This window comes from Octodon degus, unplaced genomic scaffold (assembly GCF_000260255.1).
Source record: "Octodon degus isolate 3935 unplaced genomic scaffold, OctDeg1.0 scaffold00031, whole genome shotgun sequence".
Classification (NCBI taxonomy): Eukaryota; Metazoa; Chordata; class Mammalia; order Rodentia; family Octodontidae; genus Octodon; species Octodon degus.
In genome coordinates, this window is record NW_004524607.1 from 5,779,775 (window position 1) to 5,792,156 (window position 12,382).

The 12,382-nt window shown below is 40.1% G+C and overlaps 1 protein-coding gene across 1 annotated transcript in view; it reads right to left on the reverse strand.

Moving 5' to 3' along the window:
* Positions 1 to 10,331: 10,331 nt before the first annotated feature.
* Positions 10,332 to 12,382, reverse strand: part of Yae1d1 (Yae1 domain containing 1) — a 4,744-nt gene continuing 2,693 nt past the window's right edge. Inside the window, exon 3 of the mRNA XM_004629563.2 lies at positions 10,332 to 11,410. Coding sequence (XP_004629620.1) covers positions 10,981 to 11,410 — 430 coding nt within the window. The 3' untranslated portion in view covers positions 10,332 to 10,980. The remainder of the gene's footprint in view (positions 11,411 to 12,382) is intronic.

Below are 12,382 nucleotides of genomic sequence, written 5' to 3' on the forward strand. Positions count from 1 at the left end.
TTTTTTTTTGGTCTGGCTCAGGATGCCTTAGGGGCAGGTCTGGTAAGGAATGAGGATCTGGAGATTGAACCACAGAATCCTGAACCTGACTGCTTTGCTTAAGCAGGCACTTAAACCACTGAGCCAATGGGCAGGCCCCCATGAAGCCAATCAGAAAAGTGCTGTTTTGGGGAGTTTGATCCCCTGGCCTGCCTTGTCAGCCCCACCCCCAGGGCGCACCGAGAAGGCAATTGAGATTGGGGCTGGGTGGCGCCCTGCCTGTAATTCCAGCACTTGGGAGGCTGTAAACAGGAGGATTACTATGAGTCCCGTCTAAACAGTGAGATCCTCCACACCCTGTACACCCTGTCCTAAATTAAAAAAAAAAAAAGATAAGTGCAGTTTTCAATTCTTCATACATAACTTGTATGAATTCAATGAGTCTTCCACAGGACAGTTTAAATCAGGCACTAGGCTGTGTGAGTTTCTGATTATACAACCATCCCAGTGCTTTATTTGTATGAGAAAAACCAATCCAGGAATTCCAGAGAGAAAAGACCCCTGTCTCTTTATCCTCTTGGCCACTATGAGTCTATTCACCAGCTGTGCCCACTCTGCAGAGCATGCCTCTTTTCTCCCTTCAGTAAATGTACATCCTGCTACCTTTCTGCCTGACTATCCATTTCTTTGTTCAGGACACTAGGAACCTAGAAGGAATTCCAGTGGGCCCACCATTGGTAACACTACCACTTCTGGTTTGTGGGTTTATTCATCTATAAAATAGAGATAACATTATCACATTAGGAGAAAAATGTAGTCCGTGTGAAACTGGAAGCTCATGACAGATTTTAAATACTCAACAGGCATCATTAATTTTTATTATTTCACTTTATTTTATGATAACTATGGAATTAGTGTTAATGATGATAATTTGTTTGAAAGTATACTCAGGTGCTTCTCCACTGGACAAGTTCTAATGCCAGATTGTTGTTATGAAAGGCATAAGCTACACTTGCTTCATTGTAACAGCAAGCAGAAGCACCAAAGCGACACCCAGGATTTGGAGACAGATTCACTTATGTCAATGGGCACTGGTTGGAATCCTTCTCAGAATGTCAGGCCTCAATCTTTGGTGGTCTAGGGCTTGTATGGGATAAACAAGCAGGAAGTACAGAAGTAGAATGGCTTTTCAATTGGGGATTGGCTTATACAGTGTGCATCACAGTGACCAGGTGTTTCTAAGAGACAGGAGCAACTGAACTGGAGCAGGAACTATTATCTGGACAACTAAAGAACTGAAATACACTGGTGGGGGGGTGGGAGGTGGGGAGCACTTTGTATTAAATCAGTTGAGGCTGTGGCACTTGTTCCCCAACCACTCACAGGTCTTTTACTATTGCATAAAGAGTGGAACAGATCCTTTTTTTTTGTTTTAAAGATATAACTCTTCTTTATCATTACAGGATAGAAACAAGTTGCCACATTTAAGGCAAACTCCATCTTTTGCATGTGGCATTTGTGTTTGTCTCTAATTATTCCTTTATTAAATATTGGGTTTTACAGTAAAAAAAATCACAATATTAGGATTATTCTCCAATAATCACAATATTAAGATTTATGCTGGATGCTTAACCATACTACTATGGCGCTTAGTGTCTTGTGGAGCGGTGAGCCAGGAGACTAGGGCACAGCAAAGCTGCTGGAGAAGTGGGTGTGGTACATTAACTACAAAATCCTGGGACACATGCGTAGGACAGTTCCCAAAGCCCTGCCTTGAGATTCTCCCAAGAATCCAAGCAGTTTAGGAGCGTTTGGGCCAGGCCAGATGCCAGCCTGGAGAGTGGGTGATCCAAGTCGGACAGTTGTCACTGAGCACTTTGCTGTGTTGTCTCATGGTAGCCCTATCTCAGTTTGCAGAGTGCACTTATTTTCCTACTTTTACTTGGCCCAAATTGTTCTGCAGAGACTGTTTCTTTTCCTACTTTTGATAACGTAAAACTTTGCTACCATTTATGTTTGCCTTGACCAATTGTAGAAACTGCCTTTAGGAGGAGACCCAGTGACACTGGCTTAATAATCATTTAATACACCAAGTACTTAAATCTGTAGTGTGTGCTCAGTTATCATTCACTTATTGGGTGGGCCATCTGTTTCTCCTTAAATCAAGACAGAACTTCTTCTAGATTCATAAATTTCACTGGTTCTTCACTCCAAAAAGAAATAAGTAAATAAATTTTCCCAGCTCCAGAACATGACGCATCTCTTTCTTTTTTGAGTGTCCAGATTATTTCTTTGAGTTTGTACTTTAAAAATTCTGCCTAATAAATCCCTTTATGCCTCCTAAAAGTGATGATAATCGATTATGTATACATGTGATTTTCTTGTTGATAGGCTGTACTGAAATTACATTCCTTTGCTCTCCGTCTCTGCTTCACGCTGTAAGGAACAACATATACATATTTTATTAGTGGCACATGTCAGGTGAGTTCCTCCTCTATGTCCTAGGTTGAGAGGGACTTTTGGTGAGTCATTGTCTGGGTCTCTGTGGTGACGTGTGACCTTATGGTCATCTGCTAGGAGCATGCTCACTTCCTGAAATGAGGATGCAGTTCCTGAATTGCTGCCTGTGTGGCTGGGACTGCCTTTTCCTGGGAATTGCCCTTGAATGGCCTCCTGGGAAACAAGAGCATATCTTTTAATGAAGATGGCAGGTACTTAAGTAAATTAGCTTTAATTATGGAAAACATTAAAGAGTTGAAGTAGAATAAATGATCAAATTAGATTATCCTTTTCTTAGCAGTAGAAATATAAGTTCAAATACTCAAAAGTCTTATATTCACATTAGCAAACAAACGAACAAACAATTCTTAGGTAATGTATTGAGTCTAAAAGAACTGATTTACTTTTTAAAAAAATATTATTTTTTGGGGGGTTACTGGGAATCAAACCCAGGACTTTGCACTTGGCCAGGCAGGGACTGTGCTACTGAGCTATATCCCCAGCCACCACCCAAAATAATTATTCTTTAAGAAAATGTTAAATAACTTTCATTGCAGTAAGAACAATATTTGCATTTTATTTATTTTTGACAAAAGCAAAAATCAACTTTATTGTGTAATGCTATCAATATTAGGAGTTGGGAAATTAAAAACAAAGGAGTTGATTTAAAATAGGCACCGGGGAGATGGCTCAGTAGAAAAAGCGCTTCCCTGGCAAGTGCAAGGGCCTGAGTTCAATCCCTGGTTCTGCCAAAAAAAAAAAAAAAAAAAAGACGTGTAGAATAAATAACCAAATTCAGCATTGTAGCTGCATACAAAGTCAGCACTCAGAAATCAACAGCATTACTGTACACAAATAGCAAACCCACTAAGAGAGAAATCCGGGAAACACCACGTTTCATAGTAGCATCAGAAAAAATGGAATACTTAGGAATCATTGTAGTGAAGGAAGTAAAAGACCTTCTGATTAAATGATACTCAAGATGCCTGATGCAAAGACAAAACAATTCTGCTACAGTATCTGTCAAAAACTGGTTACAAGAAAGAAATTGAAGTATACCAGCTGGGGGAAGCACTTTCTCTTCCACTTAGTTTTCCTCTTTGTTATGGACATTGGCCCTTAGGGTTCCCAGCATCTGATGTGTCTTCTCTGCTTTGAGGATTTCTTCCTCCACTTCTCATATGTAAGGCTAGGTTGGAGACATGGCCCTTCCAACATAAGGGCTAGACTTCCTCTTTCCTTGCTCCTAGGAGGACAATTAATTAGTCACTATTGCCTGGGATTAACAATCTGAAGGGAATAGGCAAAAATAAGGGCACAGTTACAGATTATTAGCAGTGGCAGAGGTGTTGTCCAGAGTCAAGTAGCTGAGATTGCTAGTGAGCTGCGGTCACCCTCCCTACACTGTCTGAGCTTGGTTCTTCCTTGGTTCTGCAAGATCCTGAAATAATGTCTTTGATTACTTTTAGCTTAATCAATTTGTGGATTACAGCCAAGATGCCTAGCAGGTCTCATTTTCTTTGGGCCTCAGTTCCCTCCCATGTACAGTAAATAGAATTCATTGCTTTCAAGGTACTAGATTTGAAGATGAGTAGTCAGTGAATCCATAAAGAGCCTCTGTTGGCGAGATCGCCTTGTATGTAACTCGAGCTCTAAAGTTTCCAAGAGGCTTTCAAGTGTGTCTTCATTATGATGGATGATGGGAACCTGGATGGGTTTCCAGGTTCTTGTGCATAGCGAAGAAAGCACTGGATGAGGCACATGACCACAAGGAAACAGCAGTAATGTGTGAATCAGGTGATAGCACATTCAAAATGAGATGGCTGGCCCTGAGGGGAAAGACAATGGCAGGAGTTTAAGGGCACTGGGTTTAAGAATTTAAAATGTTGCCCTGGGTTCTTTTGGGTGCTTCCTTTTGAGCATGATTGACAGTATGATTGGCAGGGTGCTGAGTTAGCTCAGTTGTGTCTGCTGCACTTGCCCTTTCCCATAACTTGTTATAATTGTATGCATGAGCTTTAGTCCATATGCCTAAAACTTCAATGAGCTCCAAGTGAAGAGAGGTTACTATGGATCATGCTAGAGAATCTGGCATGCATGTGTCTAATCTCTAACTCTGAGCAGAAGTGCCTTAGGACAAAGGTTGAGGGGTTGGCCCTGGGTGTTGCCCAGATTCGGGTGAGTGGAAGAGTAGTCCTTATCAGCCCAAAGGTACTATCTATACTATTATCTCATCTAGACTGGCGGTACAAGGATGCCCTGATGGTATAAGGAAAGTGTTTATCCCTTTATCTGGAACATGAAAAGCTCTCAATAAATGATCAGCTGGAATGAGTTTTACTTGACATGAGGAAAACCTAGCTGGCTATAAATTTGTTGATTAAAAAAGAATGCATTTGATGTTTCTGAGTGACTTTTAAAACTCACTACTCCACCTTTAGATTCTGAAAAGTGTGTGTGCAGGGGATGGGAGGGGAGGAGGGGAACCTGGGAGCAAGAGAGTGAGAGATGGACGGGAATTGCTTTGCCAAATAATTTAAGCACAGTCTTGCCTGATGAGGAATGATGCTGCATGCATGTGAAGCTTCGGTTTTAGATGGTCTCTGCCTGAAGGCTGTATGCTCTGGTTCTAGGTGTCTGCTCTTAAGCCTTACAGCTTTGGAGAATGAAAAGTACCTTTTTCTTGTGAACAGGTTTCTCTATGCATGCCTGATTATTTTGATTTAGAAAAACTCTCAGCCTACATTTAAAAAGGGGGACATTTTAACTTCTTGACCTACCCAGAACCCTCTCCTCATCCTCCCTCAGTCTTACAAATGAGTCCATCTGTTTTGTCTAGCTTTAGGGACAGTCTTTAGCTTCTTGTGTTCAATAGTGAAGTCTAAGCAAAGAGATTACCAAGGAATGGAAGCATGCTATACTAACATCAGGGTGCACTAGCACCACCTAGTGGTTATTACTGAACAATTTATTGGAAAGCAAGAAGATTCAAAGGTCCAGGGCTCCCTCCCTAATTTGCATATAAGCACTTGAAAGCGCCGGTCTTTCCTTTCTGTAGAACAGAATCTGCGGGATGTTCTGATTTGCATTTTGCTGACCTTTCTGAAAAGATCTGACTATAGGATAAGAAAATGAAGTACAGTACTTTATTGGGGATTTTCGGCCCTTCTTTGAAAGTGATGAGCTAATACCTTCCTTTGAGTTGAGTTAGAACAAGGGTACAGTCATATTATCACAAAATGAGACACACAAATTATTCTCCCACGAAGACAGAAGAAAGTCTAAGGAGCCCAAGAAGAACTTAGTTTCTTTATACACTAACCATCTTTCTGTATCACACTCCTGATAATTGTTTCTCTCCTTCAATAGGAGCATATTTCTTTTCTACAGGTGTAGCAAACCAATTTCTGATAATTTCCATTTTTAACTGCTGTTTATTAGTATTCATGTTTTACTATAGATATAATACTGACTGTGGGGACCAGCCAAATAGCTCTGCGGATTAAAGCGCCTGCAAGCAGGCTCAGGGGCCTGGAGTTTAATCCAGCCCTGCCCCTGAGGCATGCTGAGACAGCAATTGAGACTGGGTGTTGTGGCGTGGAACTGTAATCTCAGCATTTGGGAGGTTGTAAACAGGAGAATGAGTACGAGTCTGATCTAGTAGTAAGACCCTGAACACCCTGTAGACCCTTGACCTAAAATACACAAAGAAAAAAAAATACTGTGAAAGACTTCAAAAATGCAGCAAACTAGAAATTAACAGCAAGGGGTAAATATGGTTCTCAGTCCCCTCTACTGAACACAATCACAGTTATTGTGTCACTCACCAGCATTTGCCGTTAGCGTAGATTCTGGGACCACACATGCCTGTGCTTAAACTTCAACTGGACCCTTTCATAGCTGTGAATTCACTTTCCTCACTTCTAAGATGGGGACAAAAATCCTTTGCAGCATGGGGTTGTTATGAGGATGAAACAGACTGAAGTTTTTTTTTTACTTTTATTTTTAATTTTTTTTGCAGATCTGGGGATTGAACTCAGACCCTTGCGCTTGCCAGGGAAGCACTTATTCCACTGAGCCATCTCCCCGGCTCCCTGAAGTTTTTAGACATGTAAACATTTTTTTATGTTACTCTCCTGTCTAATTCATCTTCTTTCTCCAACTCTACTTGTACTAAGACTATGCACCGGGGCCGGTCAGACAGCTCAGCAGGCTAAAGCGCCTGCCTGCTTAGGCAAGAATCCCAGGCACCACATGCCATGCCAGCCCCCGCACTCAGGGTGGGCTGAGCTGGCAAAAAAACAAAAAAAAAACAAAACAAACAAAAAAAAAAAACTGCGCACTGCCAGAAACCAATGTTTAACTGTGTTTCTACTTAGTTTTTTTTTTTTTTTTTTTTTTTACAGTGTTGGGGATTGAACTCAGGACCCTGAGCTTGCCAGGCAAGCACTTATTCTACTGAGCCGTCTCCCTGGCCCACTCTTAGTTTTTTTCTGTACTTTCTGAATGGCTAAAATTATACTATAAGTATATATTCTTTAATATCTTCACACTGTTATATTACTTATTCCTTAGAATAATTATTGATTGGTAAATACTACTGTCTTCAAGTTACTAATTACCTGGTACAAGAGTATGGCACACAATTTGGATATGTGGATTTTTATGGTGAACATGTGAAATGAAGGAGGGAAATATTTTTCAAAACAGACAAACATAAGCTTTTTTCTTCCAAAAATGAAAAGATAAGGGCCAGCGGTATAGCTCAGTGGACGAAGTGCTTGCTTAGGTAAGCGCAGGAGCCAGGGTTTGAGTCCTGGCACAGCATGCTATGCCGGCCCTGCCCTGGGGTGCGCTGAGCTGGTGATGGAGTTTGGGTGTGCTGGTGCACACCTGCAATCCCAGCACTTGGGAGGCAGAAATTAGGAGGCTCACTATGAGTCCAAGCTGCGTATTGAGACCCTGCAAAAAACAAAAACAAAAACCTTAAAAAAAAGATATATTGCTAGTTATATTTTCTTTCTGCCCAGAAGATTCACCCATTTCTTCTCTTATCATATACTGCCTATGGATGTAGGTCCAAGGTATGAGGCTAAATGTTAGGGATGTAACTAACACCAAATAGGATACTTTCCTGGAGAATGCACAAGACTCATTCAACACGATGCATTAGAAATCCTGGGAAAAGTGACTAACCCTGCCTGAGGAAGTTGACATTTACACTGGTACTGAAAGATAAATGAACGTTTTCTGGGAAAGAAGGATGTAGAACAAAATAATCTTGCAGAAGAGTTGGCAGTGAATAGAATCAGGTAAAGAGTGACTTTATCAACGTCTATGAAGCACTGTGTCATTCTTAAGTAACAATGGCATGCAAATGGGGTAGAGGTCGGGATGGAAAATAAGACTGCCAATGCTGTTTGGGCCCAGAACTGAAATTCAAGTCTATATTTTATTTAATAGGAAAAAATGGAACAAAATGAGACTTTACATCAGGGAAGTAATCGTTTTAGGAGGATAATGGTGATGAGAGAGAAGATGGACAGGAATAAGGCTGGACTGGTGGTGCTATCCAGTGTTAATAAAACATGTTTTATTAACACAAGTTAATAAAAATCTGATGATCTGAATGACAGGGCCACATTTAAATATTTTCTCAAGATGTTAAAATTCTCTAGTGGAAGTAGGCTAAAAATAAGCACCAGAAGACTTAAGATTTCTGGTCTTGGATAGGCAGATGTGACATTTGTAGAATGAAAATACAAAAGGCTCAGTAAACAGGGATGGGGAGAAGGGAGAAAAGGGTCTGTTTAGAAATGATGTGTGTGCTAAGTCACTGAAACTGGTGCGAGGAATGGGCAGTTGCAAATTTAGGTCTGGAGGCTGGGAGACGGAAGGGGTTTAGAATCACCCAATGATGCATTTCTTACAATGGGTTCAGTTATCTCACTGTGAGGTAAGAGTGCACCTATGAATTCAATCATCTACTTCCTGTGTTTCTGTATCACAAGAAATTTGGTGGCCTCAGTTTTAGCAACAGAACTGTCAGGACAGCATTATACTCTGGGTTCTCCCTTCACGCTGTTTTTGTGGAAAAAAAAAAAAAAAAAGCCTGATATATCAACACCTAGAAATTAGACGAAATTTCTGTTCCTAAAATAGCCATATCACTCAACCCAATGTCTGGATCTTTGGCCGTGCCAGTTCTATTGCAATCTTTCCTGACTATTTATCTTTCTCTAGATCTTTCCCTGGGAAGACCTGGCAGGCCTACAACCTGCAGGTCAAGAAGAGTTATTTCTCAGAGTCTATTGGTTCTAGTCTAGAGGCTCACATCCATGCAACATGGCTGTCATGAGCATACCATTATTAATGTTTTGCCTTCCAGTTTTAAGAGAATTTTTTTCAATCCAACATCCTCAACTCAGCTAATTCTCTTGACTTTAGTTTCTGGGATCCTCTGTACAAACATACATTATATAACCAATGGTGGCGAGAGGTTATCTTTTAGGAATCTAATGAGGGCAAGCAGAGATAAAATCTCAGGATTTACAACTCATGAAATTTTTATTCAAGGTGACTGTGATGGCTTATCTCCTTATATCCTCCTCATGAGGACAAAGGCGCTGCTTTTTCAAAGATTTTAACTGCATCAACACAGAAAAAAATATAACAGGGTGAATCAGTAAACTTCTGAATCTCTGAAATGGTGTTTATACCTGGATATGAGCCTCCACCCCTGCAGTAGTGGAAACATAGTGTTTGCACTCAGCTATATTCCTAGCCTTTTTAAAAAAAGTTTGAGACAGGCTCTTGAAAATTACTGTTGCTCCAGGCTAGGTTCAAATTTGTGATCCTCCTGTCTCATCCACCCAAAACCTTGAATTACAGGCATGTGTGACCACTCCCAGCTATCCCTAACCCCTTTTAGATTTTATTATCAAACACTGCCAGGATTTTGTTAAATTGCCCAGGCTGTCCTCAAATTTACTATCTTCCCACTTCATCTTGTGTACCTGGAATTATAGGTATGCACTATACTTAGTACTTTTTAAAAAACTAGTTTTCAAGTGTCACTTTGATACCTTCAGCACATTTTACTAAAACCTGAAACCCCAAATACCATTTTAAGTTTTTTTGTCTCAGCTTCTTAATGTCCTGTGAACCTTGAAAGGGGCTTAAGATCACAGTAATACATTTTTTAGTCCCTTAGAAAGATAATTTGTCAGGGGCTGGGGAGATTGCTCAGCGGTATAAGTGCCTGCCTAGCAAGCACAAGGACCCGAGTTTGATCTTAGACCAAATTTTGTCTGTGAGACTAATAATTTCACCTCGAAGTAATAGTATAAAATTTAGTCAGTGGTTTCATTCTTGTGAAAATAGGAGTCTTATTCCTGTGAGAATATCAAACAAAGCTACCATTTAGAAATAACATGGTACATTGTTAAGGCAACACTACCAACTACTTACTGCTTAGAAAAACTAAGTAGGTATTTTTCTTCAGTCAGAAATGTCTTGTTTTCACACAGGGTCTCACTATGTAGCTCAGGCTGGCCTTGTGTTCACTTTTGTAGCCCCCAGGCTGGTCTTGAACTTGCAGCTATCCTCCTGTATCAACCTCTTGAGTGCTAGGATTACAGGTGTGTACCATGCCCAGTTCCAGGGCCAGGCAGGGCCGAGACAGTGTGCCCAGGGTTCCAGGGCCTGGTATGGCATGCGGGTCTGGGAATTGAACTTGGGACCTTATACTTGCCAGGCAGGAGCTTGTGCCTCCGAGCCATCTCCTCAGCCTTGAATACACTGTTTTGTTTTTGTCTATTTTTTTGAACTACGTAGCTCAGGGTGGCCTGGAAGTCACTCCAGGTTGGTCTTGAACACTCTCAATCCTCCTTCCTCTGCCTCCGAAGTGCTGAGATTATGAGTTTTGCAAACATGCCCATCCTTACTTCATATCAATATGACACCAAACTGATATTAGTATTTTGGCTTTAAATATCTAGTTAACAGTATAAATATTACTTCAATTTCCACTATGGATTAAATAAAATATATAGCTGTACATCTATAAACCTACATATATGTATTTCTATGTGCCTATCTATAATATTAACATTAGGTTAATTTTGGTCATTGTGGTCTGATTAATGGGTGATGAAGTACAGAACCACCTGATGGTGACTGAAGCAGAAAGCAGCAGCAACTTCTTACAAAATGTTTGATTCTCGTTCACTTTTGCTAGTTTAAAAATGCTTGATTTTGATCACAAAGTTGAAAACAACAAGGACACCTGGACTTACTCAGCCTATCTTAAACTACAAATACACTATCGGTGACAAGGGACTAAGGAGGGGTATACCACATTTAATCGTGTTAATACTGGAGACATTTCAAACTTTATGAAGGACAACTGTAGGTGAATTGTTCAATGCAGAACCCAGCACAGATTTTGTATACCTTATTAGGAATATTTTGAACATCACTTTCAGTAGAAATGGAAGAGTTTCAAAGTTGTTTGAGATGCTGTAATACATCAGTGGAGACTCCCAGCTGTGTAACTAAACTGGCCGTCTGTTCTAAAATCCAGGTGAGGCTTGGGTTTGCAGTATGTGCAGGCTCTTTTGTTCTGCAGCCTTCTAAATATGAACAATCTGCCCTGCTAGGACTGTTGCCACAGTTTTTGTTAAACTCAGCATTATTTTCACGGAGTCTTTCATCCTGAGGTTCATCAATCTTTTTCTCAGCTGGGACTTCATGACAAAGGTCCATATCCTCAATGGAGTCCAATAAATCTCCAACATGGGGCCGGGGAGTGATTGCTTTTAGATGGGTGAGCACATATTCTTCACACTGGCCGACTGCATCCAGGAGATTATTTATCTTACTGATCAGAGTCGAACTATTATCATGAAGGTGACACCAGGAGAGCAGAGCACTGAACAAAAATATTTAAAAAAGATTAAATGGGAAAAAAAATTAAATAGTCACAGGTTTTTACAGGCTGGGATTATATACTTTTAGAACATTTGATGCTAAGCCCTACACCTTTTTTTTAAATCAGAAAATACCACGCAAGAATGGATTAATGATAATAATGTAAGTCAAAATCAAGAAAGTAATGGTGGTAAATAAAATTAACACATTCATGCCAGGGTTGTGATTCATGTCTTGACATACTGGTGGTACACGCATAACTGTCCTACTGGGCAGTGAGGCACAGTCCCACCAGGTGGTACAAACTGCGTGGTTCAAGCTGTTGCGAACATGTTAAAAAATGAGAACATTATCTTTTAATATAAATTAAACAAGCTTACTAATCATATGAACTTTTTGTATTTCTTTCTTCACAGCTTTATGTATCTAATTTTCATTTTCCCTAATAACCCTGTAATTTCTGGTACAGAGGAATAGAATTGAGAAAGAGCAGAAAAAAATCAGTTTCCTTTAAAGACATCAAACATTCTGAATTAGTGATTTCTGTTGTTGTTTTTGAGACAGGGTCCCACTGTGTAGCCCAGGCTGGCCTCAAACCTGCAGCAATCCTTGTGCTTCATTCTTCTGAGTTCTGGGATGACAGGCATATACCACCGTGCCTCATGTTAAATTAGTGATTCTTAATCTTGGCTACACATTAGAATCACCTAAGGAGCTGTAAGTTATTTCCTTGGAAAAGGTAAGCATTATTCTACATTTAATATTTTTTTCTTACTTTTCTAGTATGGAATACAGTAGTACCTTCGTTCACAAGCTTGATTCATGATTCTGGTTACAAACTGAATTGGATGAGAACAAACTCAAATTCAATAGTTAGGTTCAAAGTTGACCATATAGGAAAATTTTACTTAATTTTTGTCTAGTTCACATTGTGACCAGAATCACTGAGTTTATGAACTGAGATATATATATA